General features: G+C 41.5%; 1 protein-coding gene across 1 annotated transcript in view; it reads right to left on the bottom strand.

Annotated features, from left to right (window-relative positions):
* The window catches only part of nrg3b (neuregulin 3b), a 198,649-nt gene extending 183,994 nt beyond the window's left edge, over positions 1 to 14,655 (bottom strand). Inside the window, exon 1 of the mRNA XM_086139705.1 lies at positions 12,300 to 14,655. Coding sequence (XP_085995831.1) covers positions 12,300 to 13,128 — 829 coding nt within the window. The 5' untranslated portion in view covers positions 13,129 to 14,655. The remainder of the gene's footprint in view (positions 1 to 12,299) is intronic.
* Between the last annotated feature and the right edge of the window lie 5,519 nt (positions 14,656 to 20,174).

Genomic DNA, 20,174 nt, shown 5'->3' with positions numbered 1-20,174 from the left:
CATTCAAATTCACCATATCCTAAAGCTAGACTTCAGTGCCAGACAGCTCCAATCATTCCATTCTAGGCCAATATCTCCGACTTGTCATACATGCATGCCATTTGTATTGTATTTTATATAAAATGGTTAATTCATTTGCATCAGTACCATACAAGTCTAATTAAAAGTGAATAGATAGATAGATAGATAGATAGATAGGTAGATAGATAGATAGATAGATAGATAGATAGATAGATAGATAGACAGACAGACAGACAGACAGACAGACAGACAGACAGACAGACAGACAGACAGACAGACAGACAGACAGACAGACAAACAAACAAACAAACAAACAAATAAATTAATAAATAAATTAATAAATCAAACCTTTGTATAATACTCATCAAATTATGGCTGACTGAGTCACACATCCTCTTGTCTTTCATTTTCATCATGTTTATCTAAAAATGATCATGTTTATCTATCTGTGCAAATGAACGGTGAAAAAAGAAGAACATCAATGAACACCATTAGATGAATTTGAAATACAAATGCAACTATTCAAACTATTCAAATGTTTCTCCTGGCAATCTTTGGATTTACACTTATCAATATTTCCTTCCTAAGCAGCTAAGCATTTGAGTCTCAAAACTTTTTGCATCAGCTCCTACATGAAATCTCTTAAGAAGCAGGACCAACAACAAAGGTCAGCCTTGGACCATCAAAAACATTTTTTACAGATACAGACAATTTTCTCAAACATATGTCCAGTATCTCTTCTCAGATAAAATTTCATCAACTGCTTCGACAAAGCTTTTAGGACACCTGTTAAAACAGCAGCCTTCATAATCACCAAAACATGATAGATTATTGTTTGAACTCTGACCTACCTGTCGCTTTAGCTATTAAGGGATGACAAAAGCTATATGTTCCCTGCTTGAATGAATCCTCCCAGTCCAGGGAAATTAACCGAATATGTATTGACATTTAGACTCTAACAAACAGGTTCAATAATTGTTTTTAGTGTCATGCCTTCATCGAGTCCCACTAACTTTGTTTTGCTTTCTGAAAGCAAGCACCAAGAAGAGTCAAACAATGAATCAACAAACAGGCCTCCTCCCCTGCCGGCTGTACCTAGTTGAGAACGCCTCTGCCACTGCTAAGATATAATTCACCTCTGAGGATGGTGGCACAAAACAGCTCATTAAAAAGGTTTAATTACAATCAAGGATTGAAACGAAAAACAAGTAGATTCAATAGATTCAAAAAGTTAATATTCAGTTTTACCAGATGGGCCTACATATCCCTTAAAATAGTTTGTTGTAAAAAAACTCTGTGTAATCAAATAAAAAAAAAACAATATCCCACTTTTCATAGCCTGCTGATTCATATGCTTCTTGGATTCCTCTCTGAAGACATGTGTAGATGTTAGTGAATTGAAAATTGAAATTATATGTAGTACTTTTAAGGTACTAAGAATAAATATGAATAATACAGTAACACAACTGGAAGAATGATGATGTGAGATGTGTAAAATTTGCATCAAAGCACCTGCCACTTGGCTGCAATGTCTGTATACTTTTACCTTGCAGCTGGATCTTTTCTCACAGTTTTTGACAGTCTTCTTCCCCAAATGAATTTATTTTTCCCATTTCAAACACCCCCCTCTCTGTCACTCTCGTTTTGTCATCCTTACTTGAGGGTCCTCACCCTCTTCTTTCCTTCTGCTTTATTGATTCTGTGAGGTTCACTGAGTAGAGCACGGCACTAGCAATGGAAAGTGCATGGGGTCAGTTCCCACACAATTCACATATTTTCTAGGCTGCCATTCTTGGATAATTTGTCTGCAGGCCTGCCCCACTGAATACATTAATATAGTCTGCTGTGTAATTGGTGCCCATCAGTGTCAAATGTCTCTGTCTGTGAGATGTCCAGGGGCAACACTGCAGTATGTTACACAGTTCAATTAAGTTACAAGTGCAAAATATGCACACCCATCTCTTTGTCTGTGATGAAGCTCAACTATGCAAATGTTATGAAGCAAGTTCATCTATTTAAAAAAATGTCTGTGATTAATTGCGAGAGAAACAGCCCAAGTTGGTCAAGTGTCAATCACAAACTTCTGTTACTGTTGTGCCTCTTCATGGTATTCCAGAAGATCAATAATTAATCTATCTATCGTAAATAAACTATTGACGAAGTAGTTTTAAAATAAATTTTAATTCATTAACATTTTACTGAACTTAATTGGTATCGATTCAGCTTGTTAATCATTATATATAATTAACCATGTACAAGTACAGTCAAAGGCATAATGACTACCACTGAAGAAATACTTCTAAACTTCTTACACCTCACTACACTAAACACTTCTTGCAACACATTGGGAAAGCCTTGAGATCCTGTTGCTACTTTAATTGAGCCTTCACCAAATCAAACCACCGGACCCTGGATCATAGAACAGGAGGAAGACAACAAAGAACATTATCATACCATATGTTGCTAGTGTTTTGGAGAAACTCTGAAGAGTGTTCAGCAAATACCATATACCGGTAAATTTCAAAGCCCACAACACCCTGAGGCAAACACTGGTGCACCCCAAGGACAAAACACCAAGGTCCTAGATAGAGAATGTGGTGTATATTGTCACTTGCACTGAGGATTATGATGATGTCTACATTGGAGAGACCAAACAACCTCTGCAACAGATGGTCCAACACTGGAGAGCCACCACTTCAGGACAGGACTCTGCGGTCCAGCTACACTTGAAAGACAAGGGCCATTTGTTTAAAGGCAGCAATGTCCGTATTCTGGCCAGAGAAGACAGATGGTTCGAGGGAGGAGTGAAAGAAGGCCATCTTTGTCGAAACAGAAAAAACACCTCTGAACAGAGGAGGGGGCCTCAGACACAATCTTTCAGAAACGTACAACGCTGTGATGGGATCAATACCAAGACGGATTAGTTCACACAGACAAGCCACATCTGCACCCTCCAAACAACCAGGACAGACCCATCACCTGAACCAGCCCCCAGGAATGTCCACATGAGCCTCAGTTCATATGACTCAACAGGTTTCACTTCTTTGTTTAGCCTGACCTTTTCACATTCCCCTCCAGGTAATCCAACTAAGTTGCTCCTTTGTACCAACAAACGACAACACAACAACCACCCTTTCATCTAGTTTCTGCAGATCAACTCTTCCATTTACACAACAAGCCATCATAGCCTTGACGCGCCCAAAAACCTAGCAGTTACATTCAGAAACTTCCCATAGGTCCTTTGAACTGAAGAAGCTTCTCGGATGAAACGTCTTCAAGTGAAGAAATTCAAGTTCAGTTGCCAAGAGAAGACGATATTGACAAGAATTCAGCTGGATTCGGCTGGATCTTCACCAAGCACTACCCCACTAATCGCACTTAGACCCCCAACCCCCCTCTAAAAAAACGCAGAAATGAATATATGTATGTATATGGTGTTGAGATGGTTATTTAGTAAAGTAGTGACTTCGGAATAGAGACAACTGGTACTTTGGATCTTTGGTTATTGAATTGCAATTTTTGTAAGTCGCTTTGGATAAAAGTGTCTGCTAAATTACTGTAATGTAATGGATGACTGAGAACCTCCACAGACACTTTTAAACAAATGCTTCAACTACAGTGAATATCTAAGTACCAACGTATCTAAGTAACAAAGTAACATACTCTGTGATCAACAAATAAATGATTGCAATCTTGATTCTGCACAATCCAAACTTTGCTATTCATCAGCAATCATCATTGCTATACCTTACTTGTATGCACAAAGCACATTTATCAACTATGCTCCTTTTTTCTTATTTACTTTACATTGCTCATTTTGTTGCATTCTTATTTATTCTATTCTTATTTTTTTATTCTAATTGTCCGTCTACGGTCCATATTTGACACACATCTTATTGCGTCCCCTCCTTGAGCTGCCAACTTATCTTGGTGGAGGGGTTTGCGCATTCCAGTGATCCTAAGAGCTATGTTGTCATGGGCTTTATACCCCTGCAAGGGTCACCCAAGGCAAAAAGGTCCCAGGTGAGGTCCACAGTTCTTTGATCAACCATGCAGTTGTGTCGTTGGACTTGCGGCCGCATGTTCTGGGCACTTGGGTGAAGAGAATGGAAAACCAGTCAGCTGATAACCACCTGGTGGTGCGCTGGCTCCGATGGTGGGGGAGGATGGGGGAGGAGGATGCCAGTCAGACCTGGAAATGTAACGTGGGATCTGCTGGGAACATGTGGCAGACTCCCCTGCAGGACGAAGTTTCAACTCCCACCTCTGGCAGAACTACAACTACATCCTGAGCGAGGCAAGGGACATTGAGTCGAAATAGGTCATGTTCCGTGCTTCTATTGTCGAGGCAGCAGACTGGAGCTGAGGCCATAAGGCGGTTGGTACCTGCCGGGGCTGCAACCCTTGAACCTGCTAGTGGACCACAGCAGTGAGGGATGCAGTCAAACTGAAGAAGGAGTCCTATCAGGCCTCTCTGGCCTGTTTGGCTCCTGAGCCAGCTGACAGGTACCGGCAGGCCAAGCGGCATGAAGCTTCGGTGGTCGCTGATGCAAAAGCCCGAGCATGGGAGAAGTTTGGGGATACCATGGAGAGCGACTTTCGGAGGGATGGAATACTTCAACGACTTCCTCAGTCCCGTCAAAATGCCTTCCATTGAGGAAGCATAGCTAGGGGACTCTAGAACGGATCCACCTGCTTCTGAGGCAGAACTTGCTAAAGCAGTCAAAAAGCTCTTCAGTAGCGGGGCCCCGGGAGTTGGTGAAGTCCACCCTGGGTTCCTCAAGGGTCTGGATGTTGTAGGACTGTCTTGGCTGAAACGCCACTGCAGCATTTCATGACAATTAGCGAAAGTGCTGCTGGACTGGGAGACCGGGGTAGTATTCCCCTTTTTAAAAAGGGGGATCGGAGGTTGTGCGCCAACTACAGGGGTATCACACTCCTCAGTCTCCCTGATAGGGTCTAGTCAGTGGTGCTGGAGAGCGAGGGTCCGCCGGGTCATTGAACCTCGCATCTAGGAGGAGCAGTGTGGTTTTTGTCCTGGTCGTCGAACAGTGGACCACCTCTATACGCTCAGAAGAGTCCTCAAGGGGGCATGGAGTTTGCCCTACCAGTCTACTTGTGCTTTGTGGATCTGGAGTAGGCATTCAACAATGTCCTGCGGGCAATCCTTTTGGGAGTGCTAATGAATATGGGGTACTGAACCCCATTATACAGGCTGTTCGGTCCCTGTATGACCGCTGTTGGAGTTTGGTCAACATTGCCGGTTATAAGTTGGATTTGTTTCCGGTAAGAGTTGGACTCCACCAGGGCTGCCCTTTTTCACAGAATTTGTTCATAACTTTTATGGAGCAGCCTAGGCAGTGGGGGATCCGGTTTAGCGGCCACAGGATCGAGTCAGCTTTTTGGAGATAATGTGGTTCTTTCGGCTTTATCAGTCCATGATCTCCAGCTCTCACTGGAGTGGTTCGAAGCTAAATGTGAAGTGGCCGTGACGAGTAGCAACAACTCCAAATCCAAGACCGTGGTGCTCAACCAGAAAAAGATGGAGTGTCCATTCCGGGTAAGTGCCAGAGGTCCTGTCTCAAGTGCAGGAGTTCAAGTATCTCGAGGTTTTTTTCACAACAGAGGGAAAGATGGAGTGGAAGATCAACAGGTGGATTGTTGCATCGATGCGGACTCTGTACCGCTCTGTCGTAATGAAGAGGGAGCTGAGCAAGCAGGGGAAGCTCTCAATTTATCTGTTGATCTACGTTCCTATCCTCACCTAAGGTCACAAGTGTGGGTATTGACCAAAAGAACAAGATTATGGATACAAACAGCTGAAATGAGTTTTATCCACAGGGTGGCCAGACTTCCTTAAATACAAAGTGAGAAGTTTGTCCGTCCGGGTGGGGCTCAGAGTAGAGTCGCTGCTCCTCCGCATAGAGAGGAGTCAGATGAGGTGGCTCAAGCATCTGGTAAGGATGCCCCCTGGACATCTCCCAGGGGATGCATGTCCATATGGGAGGAGTTGACAGGGAAGACCCAGGACATGCTGGAGGGATTATGTCTCTAGGCTGGCCTGGGAACGCCTTTGGATGCCCCCAGAGGAGCTGGACCATGTAGCTGGGGAGAGGGAAATCTGGGCTTCTCTGCTCCGGCTGCTGCCCCCACAACCCGACTTTGGACTAGCAGCGGAAGATGGATGAATGGATGAATAGATTGCATTATATTATTGCACTATATTTGTATCGCTGCTACTGGCTGTTTACCGGGCTCAGGTAACTAATTTAATTCAATTCTCTCAGTGTGGAATGACAATGAAAATCATTGAATGCTTGAATCGTAACAGAAAAAAATATTGTGTTACTGCTTTGCACCAAAAAAATATTTAAAAAAATGTTTTCCAACTATTTAGATTCTGCAGGTTAATGCAACCTCAAAAACACAAAGAGAAGACAGCCGTGCATGGGCATCTGCAACAAACAAGCAGGGCATGTCTCAAGAGAGACAGGGGGAGCCTCAGAGGCTGCCTGGCAAATCTGAGCCTGACCTCCCTAGAGAGAGAGAGAGGAAAACTGGATTTCCATCTTTGTTTTTAATCTCCCTTACATGCGCCACTGGTCCAACATTAGTACTTTTTGCAGGCTTTATGTATAGTAGGAAAAAAGGTTTATCTTGCATATCAGGAAAAAAAACATGCATTTTTTTTTTTATTATTTTTGTTTATGATATGATTATGATAACTGAGAAATCTATTTCACTGGCTTGTATTTTTTATTCTGAAATGCAGTTTGCATGATTTGAGCCAGTTGAGCCAATATTCTGCCTGATAACAGCCTCTTGTTATTCAACAGAAACCACTCGCTAAAGACTGAAGACTGTATGCTTTTCATCAGTTTTTGGCAAAACAGAGTCCGCACTAGGAAAGGCATTACCATTTGTGGTAATTTGCCACATTACCAATTGTGGAAACACATCCAAGATGCTAAGTTAAATTTCTATTAGCATTGAAACCTCTGGATTAAATGTGCAAGCAGAGTCAACTGATAAATGAAACCCACTAGGAGAACAGCAACAACAGTTTTTCATCTTTCGTCAATGTGCAGATGCTCCAACTTATATGTACTTGTTTCAGTCAACTGATTTACAACAACCTTAATAGCTCTGTCAGTGTCTGTCCATCACAGCTTTTACAAATTTAGATGACATTGCTGAAATGAGTCATACTTATAAAGACACAGACACTATGGTTGTTTCATCAACGGAGGAATAAGCCGCTGATTCTATAGCAACGGATCTTCAAATTGTTTGGCAAAATTTTAATGTGAGTGGGGATTCACAATACTTAAGTCATGCTAATGAGAGGTAGATAGAATTACAACTATACATCTCTCCAGAAGATACATAGGTCTTATCAATGAGTAGAGCGGAATAGGGCCAACACAACATGTCATGGTTTCCCAACAAACATTCACTGTGCACTGCTTCATTTGCCTGTTATTTCCCTACTTCTGACCCAATGGATAGAGTATCAAGAGACTGTGGTATGACGCATAACCACTTCAAATACAGGAAAGCAGATGACAGTTTCATGAGTATGGGCACACACAATTACTAGTTTTTCTTCACAAGTGTGCCAGTTGCTCTGTGCGTGTCCATATGCTCATGACAGGAAGCTGAAGAGCTAATATGCAAAAGGGATCCAGGATGTATGAAAGCAAAGCAAAAATAGATGTAGGAAGACAATGATCCAGAGAGACAGTAAAATAATTAGGGGAAAGAGGAAACCTACAGAAGGGTTGGATAAAAAGTAGGTAGAATAGACTATGCCATTATCTCTCTAATGTAGTATTATCTCTCTAATGTAGTAATTCCTTTAAATCAGCAGCAATAAGTAAAAATCTTGTAATGAAAAATTATGTTTTTTTTTTACATCTGAAACTTAAGATAGAACAAGATAACGGCACTAGCACACATCTTGACATTAAATATGAGATTACTGTTGTGTTTCATCACCATCCAAGACATTTTCTGTGTATATTTAATTTATTTATTATTAATATATTTATTTTTGTAGTATGCCGCCACACAGTTTCGGCTTGATACAACCAAACTTTACAAACTACTCTCTGAAATCTATGGCAGTCACTAAAGTATATTTTAAATTTGTATATTGGGTGTGGGTGTACTATTGCACACAGATGATGTTCAAAAATGTTTTGTTAATGTTATTTTAGCAGAACCAGAAGAAGACTGTTTCTTTAACCTCTATGAACAATTTCAAATTAGGGACATAAAGCTATTGTAGCTTGCCTACAATGTGGTATTGTTCAAGTATATCCTATACATGAAAGTCTACCTGAATATATAAATTCATTTGATAGCTGCTTGAACTGACTTGATTGTGAATTTCAATTATGATTGTTGGTTGAAAGAACAACTAGATTACAACTTCATTGTTACACTGTTTGTGAGTATTGAAGTATTAAATTCTGAAGTTTGTGGTTTGAGAAGCTTATGCCCAAAGAAAATATAGCCATTGTAGACAAGTACAACATCAAGTATGTAATTCGGTGACCAATGTAACCCTGACAAAAGACAATTCAAAATTCATTTCCATAAGCTAGAAATAACTTACCGTATTTTCACGACCATAAGGCGCACTGTACTAAAAGGCGCAGTCTCAGTTATGTGTGCCATTATTGTATTTAACACACATATGAGGCGCACCTGCTTATAGGGTGCAGGTTTTATATACAATCCACGCACACACTTCCCCCTTTGACGTTCTCATGGTGTCTTCTACTACATCCGCCTTACAACAACAACACAAACACAAGCTTACAAGTGTGCGTATTTAAAAATAGAGCGGGAGCAAAACGGAGTTTGGTATTCACATTTTTTTTACCAGTAATCATCATCAATCGAACCCATCGAAGTCCTCATCCTCTGTTTCTGATTTGAACAACTGCGCTAATCTCCATCAAACATGCCAGGTTTACTTTCTTCACTGTCTGAGTCACTTTCTGCGCTGCGCGGCTCTTCGGAAATTATGCCGGCTTTTGCGAAAGCTCGAACAACAGTACCGGCAGACATGTTAGCCCGAGCATCTACAATCCATTCCCTGCCTTCCACTCTTAGTGAACTGTGGTCTCCAAGAAGACTTTTCGTACCCCGTTGTGCGTATCGCTATCGTGCTGGTCCCCTTCTTCTGCACAGTGTGACTCACCGGGATGTCGAAAGTGAGCGGCACCTCGTCCAAGTTAGCAATGTGGCTGGGCTGGATGAGTTTGTTGGAGATGTTTTCAGGGTTGTTAAAACAGGGTGTTCTTCATAACATTACATTGCATTACAACAACACACACAGGGCGCACTGCACTATAGGGCGCGCTGCACATTTTCAAGAAAATCTAAGACTTTTATGTGCGCCTTATAGTCGTGAAAATACGGTTAATAACTTATTAAATCAGAATCCTACACTATGTGTCTACCTATACACAGAGAAATTAGCCTCCAGTCATGTTAAAACAAATCATTCATTCCAAGATTCTGTGCCAACAAAACTGTTAGATAAAATAAAAAGCTCATATATACATACATATACATACATATACATACATATACATATATATATATATATATATATATATGCACACACACATATATATACGTATGTATATATATGTATATAAATATAAATATAAATGTATGTGTGTGTTTTGTTTGTATATGTATGTATATAGATATGTATACATATTTTAATATATGTGTATGTATATGTGACATATATAAATATATATATTGTGTGTGTGTGTGTGTGTGCTTCTGTAATATAATCAATATTATATATAATTATCAATTATAATCTTCACCAATCAAAGACCTGACATTAAACATATTTATCTGTTGTTTGCGCCAAAGCTTAAGAGGGATGAAAATGCAAGGCCTGATCTGCTTTTCTACGTTCAAAGGAACTGGATAAGGATTTTGTTTCATAGTTTTGATAACTTTATCACAATGACAGAGTTTACTAAAATGTATAAAAGAACTTGTATTGATTTTAAATTCAGGGAGTCTGAGGAGATGTGATTTGATGACTGTTAGGTGTCACCTGCTGCTAAGGAGACAGCCAACAATGATATAATTATAGAAATCAATGCCAAATTGCCAGCATTCATTGAATGGTTTCAAAACATATGCAAAGACTGAACTTGCAAAGAGGAGTGTTTGCTTTTCTGAGAGCTATAATTGAAGGTTATATGTGCTGATGTTTTTGAATTCTGCAACCATTTAAAAAACAAAAATACACACATAAATACAAACAAGAATTTCACAGAGGGTGTGATGCTGGTTTGTAGTTGCAGCTCTTCCTACATGAAGCTTCAATCTATGATGTTTGAGCGATGGATAATGTAGTAGGAGTCTGAAAAATTATCTGTCATATTTTGATCATTTTGGAGCCAAAATGACAATTTTACTGTGTTAATTCCTGCAGCCCATATGATATCTCAATGATGAAAACAGGCATGCTTGGAAAAATTTCGATCATTAGATAGAAAGTGGAATCAGTGCTAGTGATGCAAGTAAACCAATAAATGATAGTCATCTGGAACTGATGTGCAAACATCAGTATTCAATAACATTTGGTCACTGCCCTCTTAAATGATAGAAAATAATAATGATCACAAACTAGTAAAATAAATTTCAGCAGATATTTTGGTTGATCACAGTTGTCACTGGATTACTGCGTTTGATAAATTACTGGGATGGTAAACTGAGTAACTGCTCAATGAAAGCTACAGTAACAAATCACAACCCACTTCAAGTAAAGTACACTGCTCAAAAATATAAAGGGAACACTAAAATAACACATTCTAGATCCGAATGAATGACATATTCTTATAAAATGTTTTGTTCTTTACATAGTTGAATGTGCTGACAACAAAATCACACAAAAATTATCAATGGAAATCAAATTTATTAACCCAGAGGTCTGGATTTGGAGTCACACTCAAAATTAAAGTGGAAAAGCACACTACAGGCTGATCCAACTGAAGTAATGTCCAATTTGATTTCACAGAAGTATATTATTTCATAATCAGAGTGAAAATAAAGTACTCTGGGAATAGAAATGAAAAACACTGTACCCTTTCTGCCCCACCTACATCTTCTTCTTTTACTTTCAGCTTTTCTCCTCAGGGGTCACCACAGTGAATCAACCTCCTCCATCCAACCCTATTCTCTATATCCTCTTCTCTCACACCAACTAACCTCACATCCTCTTTCACTACATCCATTATTTTTCAATTTGATCTGCCCTACCTACATAAAAAATAAAAATAAATCTTCTCTTGTAATGCACACATTCTTTGTGAAGTGAATCATCAGGAAGCTTTTCATTTTTAAACAATGCATGTACAAGTGTACAGAATTCAAAGCACTCTTTTTTTATACCCTCTTTCTCCTTCAAGCCTTTTCCTCTCTTAGGCCCATGTACCATCACTCTACTAACTTCCAATCTTCACTCTCAAGCTTTAAGCTTCCTGTTTTTTCTTTCATAATATTTCTGCTAGTTTGTTCAAGAACACCCTTCTATGTTTATACCCTTCTGTCCAATCCAACCCTAATTTCATTTGTATGCCCAAGCACCCCTTCACATACACACACTCTTTCCTCTCGCTTTCTCTGTGGTTTAATGCAGACTGCAACACTCTATTCCAGTATCATAGCATCCACCAATCTAAATGGAATGTGTGGCCTTGCTTTATCTGTTTCATGCAGACAGGACATGAGAGCTATCCTTCCTGCCACCTAAACCCCTAACTGACTCTTATTTGTTTGTAACACAAATATAATATCCTTGATCATGGCACAAATCTGACCTTAAAGGTTCGGCATCCCATCGCAAAACATAGGAAACAAAATAATTTCTACTGGATACAGCCCTTCATTTAAACAGCGCTTAGCCAGCGTGCAACAAGAAAAACACCTCTGGAGGTAAGATTCATATCGGATTATTGCATAAGTGAAAGATAAAGACAAGAGGGATGAAATGCTGAGAATATCCCCTGATATCTGCCTGTTCAAATGAATATGATTAATTCAAAGCTCTAAAATATCTGCTTTCTAAAAAAAAAAGAAAATAACTTACAGTATATGAGTCATACTGTAATAAAACAGTCATACTGTTTTATACTGCAAGACATAATCTTTATACTATTGCTGGTAACCAGAATGATCCACCATGTAATTGCATTGAAAGCCAGAGAGAAATTGACCCCCCAAAATATACTCACGTGTTCGAAAGCGTTGTTGTGGGCGAGTAGCTGGGGCCTTTCCTTGGCGCCCGTGATTCCAGCGAGTGGGCTTTATGGGCGTGGAGGATTGAGAGGCAGTTGGCTGGACCCTAGTTGTGATCTTCCCAGTAGTTGTGGTGGACACTGTGGAGGTGGTGGTTATAGAAGTCTGTCCTGGCTTTGAGTTGGCAGGTCTGTTACGTCCATTTCCAACACCACTTCCTCTTGAGACAGCACTGCGAGGAGTAACTTCCTTTCCGCTTGTTGAAGGGGTGATTTTGGAGGCGCGAGTGGTGGTAACCACAGTACCACTAATGCGGGTGCCAACGCGGTTATGAAGGTGGGGGACTCGATTGCCGTCACCATTTATCACACTGCCATTGGCTGAGTGGTTTGCAGGTGGCTCTGATCGAGTTCTTGGTATTGGGGCAGCTCCATCCGCAGCAAGTGGACTGGTGGTTGACACCAATGCTGTGGTTGAGGCAGCTGAACTAGTGGTAGCAGTGGAAATGTCCGGCCCCTTAGGCATGGCACTGGGTTTGGAGAGAAATATAGGATCCTGTCCAATGCTACCTTTAGGATCCACCAAATCAGTTGGGACATAGTCTTGGACAGACCCCACTACAATCCATTTAAGCAGCATGAGACTAAGTCCCAGTCCCACAAAGCCCATTACCAGGGGAACGGCACACAGCCAGGTCTGCTGCCGAGGCCACACAGCACAGGGGCCACAGCGGAGAGGGCCTGGAGCTCGGGGAGATGCCTGTTCAGCCCCTGGCTCCTCCAGCGTCATAGGTGCCAGAGTGCTTGCACCAGAGTGCTCACTCATCCTGCTGAAGTTACTGTTCTCTGAGGGTGTAAAGGGAGGTCAAACAGGTGGCCAAAAAAGACAAGGGCACATACAAGGAGAGGGATGTAAGGCGGGAGAAACGCCGGGCATCTTAAGCGTGTAGCAGACTGATAAATCCACATGCACAAGGAAACAATGGATGTAATTCACAAGCACACACAAGCTGATCCGACACAATCACTCACAGTCACGTACAAACAAGTTAAAAGGACTCAAACGCATACAAAACCAATATAACTTACACTCCCTCTGGTGGACAACAAACCAAAGACACAAACGTACAACAGTATACGCACTTCTACACAGGCTCACGTTACACACAGGTGAGAGAGCGAAGCGGGGGCTGGGGTGGAGGGGCTAACGAAGCGGCGATAAATCCCAGGATGCTTCACTCCCTTGTTAAAAAAAGGCGACGCAAAAAGCGCGGAGAAGGATATCGATCCATTGGGTGGTGAGCTTCGGACAGGAGCTGTAAATCCATGCGCCTGTGTGTTTGTATGCGCGTGCGTGCGTTCGTAGATCAACAATCCTGACAACGACAGCACCCTCAATTGCCGACTGCATGGGGATCCTTCAAATACAAACCATGCGCGAGTTCTTTATCCTCTATGTTTTATCGTTTTAGGTACATTCTCGATCACGTGACTTCATCCAAAATACAAAAAAAAAAAATAAAATAAAATATCAAGTTTTCTTTCAGTTCTCCATGTCAGACCTGCCTTCTCTTCGTCTTGGATGGCGGTAATCCGGTAGCGCCAGAGCTGCTGAGCGCGGCTTTTGAAGGCAGGCGGGGCAGAAGTGATCCGATGCGATCCGCGGACGAGAAGGGGTGGCAATGACGGCGGTCTAAATCCAACTGGTCCGGCTGGGGTCCAATTCTGAGACGGATCACCTCACTCTGGTTTAGCCCGGAGTAACGGACTTGAGTCTCCGGAGCTGTATGTCTGTAGCCTGTCACTATGTTAATAGATCCGGTAATAGTTTGGGGATGGCGGTCGCGGTGGGGTGGGGGCGGGGTGACGCTTCGATTCGTTTACCTTCGCTGCATTCCCACAGTGGTGCAAGCAGCAGAAAGGGAGATTGGGTGAAGAGGAAAAAAGGGAGGGAGGGGGCTGATGGGTTTGGGGAAAAAAATGATGCGGCGGCTGTTCTTGGAGGCTGCAGACTGGGCGAGACACACAGAGAGGAAGAGGGTAGTCAATCCGCGACGAGTGATGTGGGTTTCACGGTTCCTATCCCACCCTGCGCAATCCTCGAGTCCGCCGCCATCCTCACCGCTCCATAGTGACGACTAGTGAGCGCCCCGTCGGCGAGTCCGTGCTGACTCCTGTCAGGCAACCGAGGAGGACAGAGAAAAGAAACGACAGAACAGTTCTGGATGGTTTGAAAAAAAGAGAGGGCAAAATGCGTGCTGCCTAAGCTCTGCAGCAGATGCGGGAGAGAGGAAGGAGGAGGAGGCGGCGGCAGTGCGTGCTCAAACACACACACGCACACGCACGGAGCGAGGAGAGGAGAGGAGAGGCGCTGCCACAGACACACCCCAGGGAGCGGTGAGATGGAGGGATGGAGAGAAAGGAATCAGCACCGTGTCTTCCACTGGTACCACACAGGAGCAAACAAACACAGGGATCATAATTTATGGGCCAGTTAGAGTCCTTCTTCAACTTGATACTTCAGTGGACAGCAGTTATTTTACTGTTCCCAAGGGAGAGAAGTGCTTTAAGCACACGGCCGACCAGCAAAGAGCCAGGTTTTATTTATTTCCTTCTGACTGAAAAAAAACATCCTCAAGGTACAGTATTAACACCCATTTTCCATAGCAGCATTTTTGACATTTGTTCAGTAGCTTGTGAAGGTAGCACTGTCATGTAAAGTACTGATGAATTATGCAGACATCTATAAAGTTTCACATCTTTGTAATAATAAAACTGCTACCTTTTATTCTTACATTATAACTCTTTACAAATTTGTACATAACACAGGCAAAACCAGAGGTCCCTCATCTCATGTAACGCAGTTTTGAAAAGAAAAAAAAAGAAATAGCAAGGCTTAGATAATTGGTTTGTACAAAAACATTGCCATCATTGTGATCGACAGGTCTCATCTTGAATGTCGCAATACGAAGCTTTTAAATATTGTTGTTCAAATACCAGAACACATATACTCCCCCCTTTACTATACAATGTGCAGTTATAGAAATAAAACCTGGTTGGCGCAGGCCATCATTAAGACAAGGGAAGTGGTATTGGACTGATATTCAGTTCCTGCTTCAAAATCAGGTACATTTTAAATCCAAAACCTCAAACAACTTAAAAATAACAAAAATCACTGTCGACCAAAAACTAAGGGTATCGTACCATCTAAAGCTCATTTGAGTATACTTGCACTTCCTGTACACACATGCTTGGAAAATATGTGTTTTGTATGAATACTGATATTTCTGAAGATTTCATGAACATATGATCTTCTTCTTCTTCTTTGGGGTTTTCCCTTCAGGGAGCGCCATAGCAAGTCAACTTTCTCCATCTAACCCTATTCTCTGTATCCTCCTCTCTCACACCAACTACCTTCATATCCTCTCTCACTACGTCCATAAATCTTCTCTTTGGTCTTCCGCGAGACCTCTTGCCTGCCAGGTCCAATTCCAGCATCCGTCTACCAATATATTCTCTATCCCTCCTCTGTACATGACCGAACCATCTCAGTCTGGCTTCTCTGACCTTCTCTCCAAAACATCAAAGATGTGCTGTCCCTGTGATGGACTAATTCCTGATCCCATCCTTCCTTGTCAATCCCAAAAAGAACATGAACATCTTCATCTCTGCAACCTCCAGCTCTGCCTCCTGTCTTTCGTCATTGTAACTGTCTCTTGGCCATACAGCATCGCTGGTCTCACCACTGTCTTGTACACCTTTCTTTTCATTCTGGCTGACAGTCTTCTGTCACATAGTGCCTGACACTTTTCTCCACCCATTCCAACCTGCTTGAACCAATTTCTTTACCTTTTTTCCACACTCTCCGTTGCTCTGAGCTGTTGAACTGAACTGAACTGAACTGAACTTGAGATCCTCCAACTTCTTGATCTCAACTCCCTGTAGCCTTACCGTTCCAGCCGGGTTACTCTCATTCGCACACACACAATACATTCTGTCTTGCTGGAACTAACCTTCAGTCCTCTCCTTTCCAGAGCATACCTCCACGTCTCTATATTTTCCTCAGTCTGTACTCTGCTCTCACTACAAATTACCATGTCATCTGCAAAGATCATGGTCTATGGATATTCCTGTCTAACGTCATCTGTCAGTCTGTCAATCACCACGACAAATAAGACGGGTCTCAGATCTGATCCCTGATCAAGTCCCATCTCCACCTTGAACTTCTCTGTTACACCTACAGTACAACTCACCACTGTCTCACACCTAGCATACATGTCCTCTTGATCTTCCTTGTCACCAAAGTCAACCTTCAAACCACCTTCCTATGTTGCCTGGCTACACTCACCTACAACTACTTTTCAGTCACTGATCTCTTTCTTTTTCTCTGATCAGTCATCTATACAAGATGTAGTCTACCTGCGAGCTCCTATTTGCTATCTTGTAAGTTAGCCTATGTTCCTCTCTTTTCTAGAAAAAAGTGTTCACTACAGCCATTTCCATCCTTTTTGCAAAGTCTACCAACATCTGTCTCTCTCCTTTCCTATCCTTGAGCATCACACCTTCAGTTTCCCTTTTCAGACCCATAAGTCTATCTGACATTCTTTTCCCCTCCAATACATTCCTCACGCTGGCAGCCAGGCTTGATGGATTTGACTCCAGGGCCCTGAGGACATTAGAAGGCATCAGCTGGACCCAGCATGTCACCAACAAGTCCCTACGGGATCGAACCCAGCAGCCCCCAGCATCTCGCCTCGCAGCAATGCGGCGAATTCATTGGTATGGCCACATCATCCGCTTGCCTGCCGAACACCCCACAAGCTCCATCTTGGCCTTAAATCCCCAGCTAGCCAGATGGAGAAGACCCAGAGGTGCCCCCGGCACCCGCTGGCTTGATGTTGTGGCCCAAGACCTCAGGGCCTGCGGTGTGAGCCTGGCACAGGCACGGCAACTTGCCAACGACAGACCCCAATGGAGAAGCCTGGTAGCCACGGTTGGCTCTACGCATCTCGTGCAAGAGGACTAACTAACTAACATTCCTCACGAACTCCTCCTTCAGGATAACTCCCATTCCATTTCTCTTCCTGTCAGTACCATGATAGTACAACTTAAAGCCTGCTCCTAAGCTTCTAGCCTTACTACCTTTCCATGTGGTCTCCTGGACACACAGTATATCCACCTTTCTCTGCACCCTGTCAACCAACTCTACGTTTCCCTGTAATTGTACCCATATTCAAAATCCCTACTCTCTGTCCCAGACTCTCGCCTTTCCTCTTCTCTCTTTGCTTCCAAACACGCTCTCCTCCTCTCCTCCGCTGGTACCATGTAGGTTATCCGCACCAATGGGAGTCATTGTTAACCTGGGCCTCGACCAATTTGGCATGAGATTTTTAGGTACGATTTGCATATTTGCTTTTGGCAGAAGTATTACGCCAAATGCCCTTCCTGACACAACCCTCTGCATTTATCCTTGCCTGTGACCGGCTCAGCGAGACACTGGCCTGTGCCATCCTGAGGCTGCATTCCTAACATATGACTATATATATATATATATATATATATATATATATATATATATATACATATATATAGCCTGTCAAACAGATGTTGTCTGTGGTCTACCTGCTACAAATGGATCTATACTACATCACAACAACATCCCCTTGCTGTGTTGAATTGGAATTTCAATAATATGTCAGTGTCCTGATAAATATTAGATCACTTTCTGCATCCAAAGACATTCATGCTACCATGTTTGTGGGAGCTGCCTCTCGGTGATGAGGAAAAAACTTGGTGATGAGGAAACAATAGCATGTGAAACTGGATGTGAATATTGAATGATGATGATATAATCATATTATTTTAACACAAATGCTCAAATCAGCTCCACCGACTGTTCGTCATCAGATTTTAAATGTTGACCTGTTCATGGATTTTAATCTTCCCCTGGCACAACCCACATTCAACCAAATGTCACATATGAACTGTGTTGTAAGATAATCAGGTTTGCAGATATCTGCAGGTATAACTTACACCTTTTGACAAATATCACAAAAATGCTCAAAATGGGAGTCATTCAGCTTCCAGCAATAACCTAAGAGATCAAGGAAGGAAAGAAGAGCACTGATTGTTTATGGGTGTTAATTTGTTATTGGTTATGGATGAGAAGCCGTTGATTACTATGGACAGTGATTGTGTAGTATTAACCACAGAATTCAAGCATTAACAAGTCAAAGTAATTTTTTTTTTTTTTTCTCTTTGGGGGGCAATATAGAGTGTAATTACTTTCATAATTATCCCTGAAAAGTGTGTGTGTTTAATGCGGGAGAACTCATGCAGCAAAATAGAGTGAGAATGTAAAACTAAAAGGGGTGAGAATTAGAGTGAAAAAAAAATAATAAAGCCAAAATAACAAAATGCCAATCAACCGACACTCCAAAGGTCCACCACACCTTGGAGCCAAATGGTTACATTTGTAGTAATTTAAACTACTAGTGGCTAATGGCAAGCAGGCATTAGGTCAATTTAAAACTGCTACCGATTTGCCAAAAGTCTACAGAATGATGCAGTTCGAAAAGCTTAATAACATCTTGATAACACTTTGTACCACGTCAAGGTAGGTGTCTGTATTGATCTACATAAATAATTGAAAATTACTGAAAAAGTTACAGCAGTGACATCTCCACGACTCTCAAAATCCTTTTTTTGCTGTAAGGGGATCACTTGTTTTGCCATGTGCTTAATATGATACATGTGAGTCTGACAGCATTATTTGCTCATTTCGGTAGAGAGGTAGAGGTAACATTTCATTCAGAAGAAGCCTTTGAACTTGACAGACTGTTGGTCGTCATAGCCTTCAGCAAATTCATTGCTAACCCCCAACCCCGCTTGAAAATAAATAAATGACTGATGATTTTCAGTAAGCTTCAGTAAAAACACTTATTATTATGTAAATGCATGGAACAGTTACATTATAAATTCTCTGTTTTAATCTGACAGGGAAGAACAGAGAGCTTCTTATTTTCATTAGTTCAGACCAAGATTCAGAAGATAAATACTTGGGTGCGTCGAGTATTAAATAGCAAGCTCATGCTGTAGGATAATTTAGTTATAGTTGGTTCTGAATGTCATTCCAAGCATCAAGTGCAGTTGTTTTTCTTTCAGGTTTGTCTTTTAAAACAAATGAAAGTATCCTTTTTAACACATTTGAAATGTTCCGTACATTGTCCCTCGAGATATGTTTCCTTGTGAAGTCTTACATTTCCCATTTTGTGGTTTTTTTTTTTTGTTTGTTTATGTTTTTAGAATGGCTCTTCTTCCAAAGTGTCACTTGCTTTATCTGCACATTACTTGACTAATGGCTTCACATTCTTCTATAAGTTTGATGTCAATGGGTGTTGTCATTTTGGGTGAACACAGCCATATTCCATTTTGACTTGGAATATTGGATCAAAATAGGGTGATTGTCTTTGCATGAAGATTGTGATGAGTTTTCAACTCCAAGTTCCAAAATAATTCCCTCAATAAGCCACTATTAGTATCCGTTATGTATTATTTTTTACAACGCACACAGACAATCACAAACCAAAGCCACATACAAGTTGAGTCCTGTGTGTGTATGCCCTTGAAAAAAATCACATTAGTTAAGAAATGCAGATATTCAATTAAGCTACTTTCAAATACTAATGTATATGTATGTATGGGTCCATATGTTCTTTGTCTAATTCTTCTTGTCTCCTTCTTTCATGCATTTGTTGAATCAAGTGCATTCTGAATTCACAATGCTTTTTTTTTGTTGGTTTTTTTCATTATTTACTTACTTTCTTATTCCTTTATTTATTCATCTATTGTAAGCCTTAAATTTTGTGCAAT

The sequence above is a fragment of the Fistularia commersonii genome, chromosome 32 (assembly GCF_037954325.1).
Source record: "Fistularia commersonii isolate RoL2024-O1a breed Wild chromosome 32, RoL_Fcom_v1.0, whole genome shotgun sequence".
NCBI lineage: Eukaryota > Metazoa > Chordata > Actinopteri > Syngnathiformes > Fistulariidae > Fistularia > Fistularia commersonii.
Note: the sequence above shows the minus strand (reverse complement) of the source record. Positions and strands in the feature narration are given on the sequence as shown.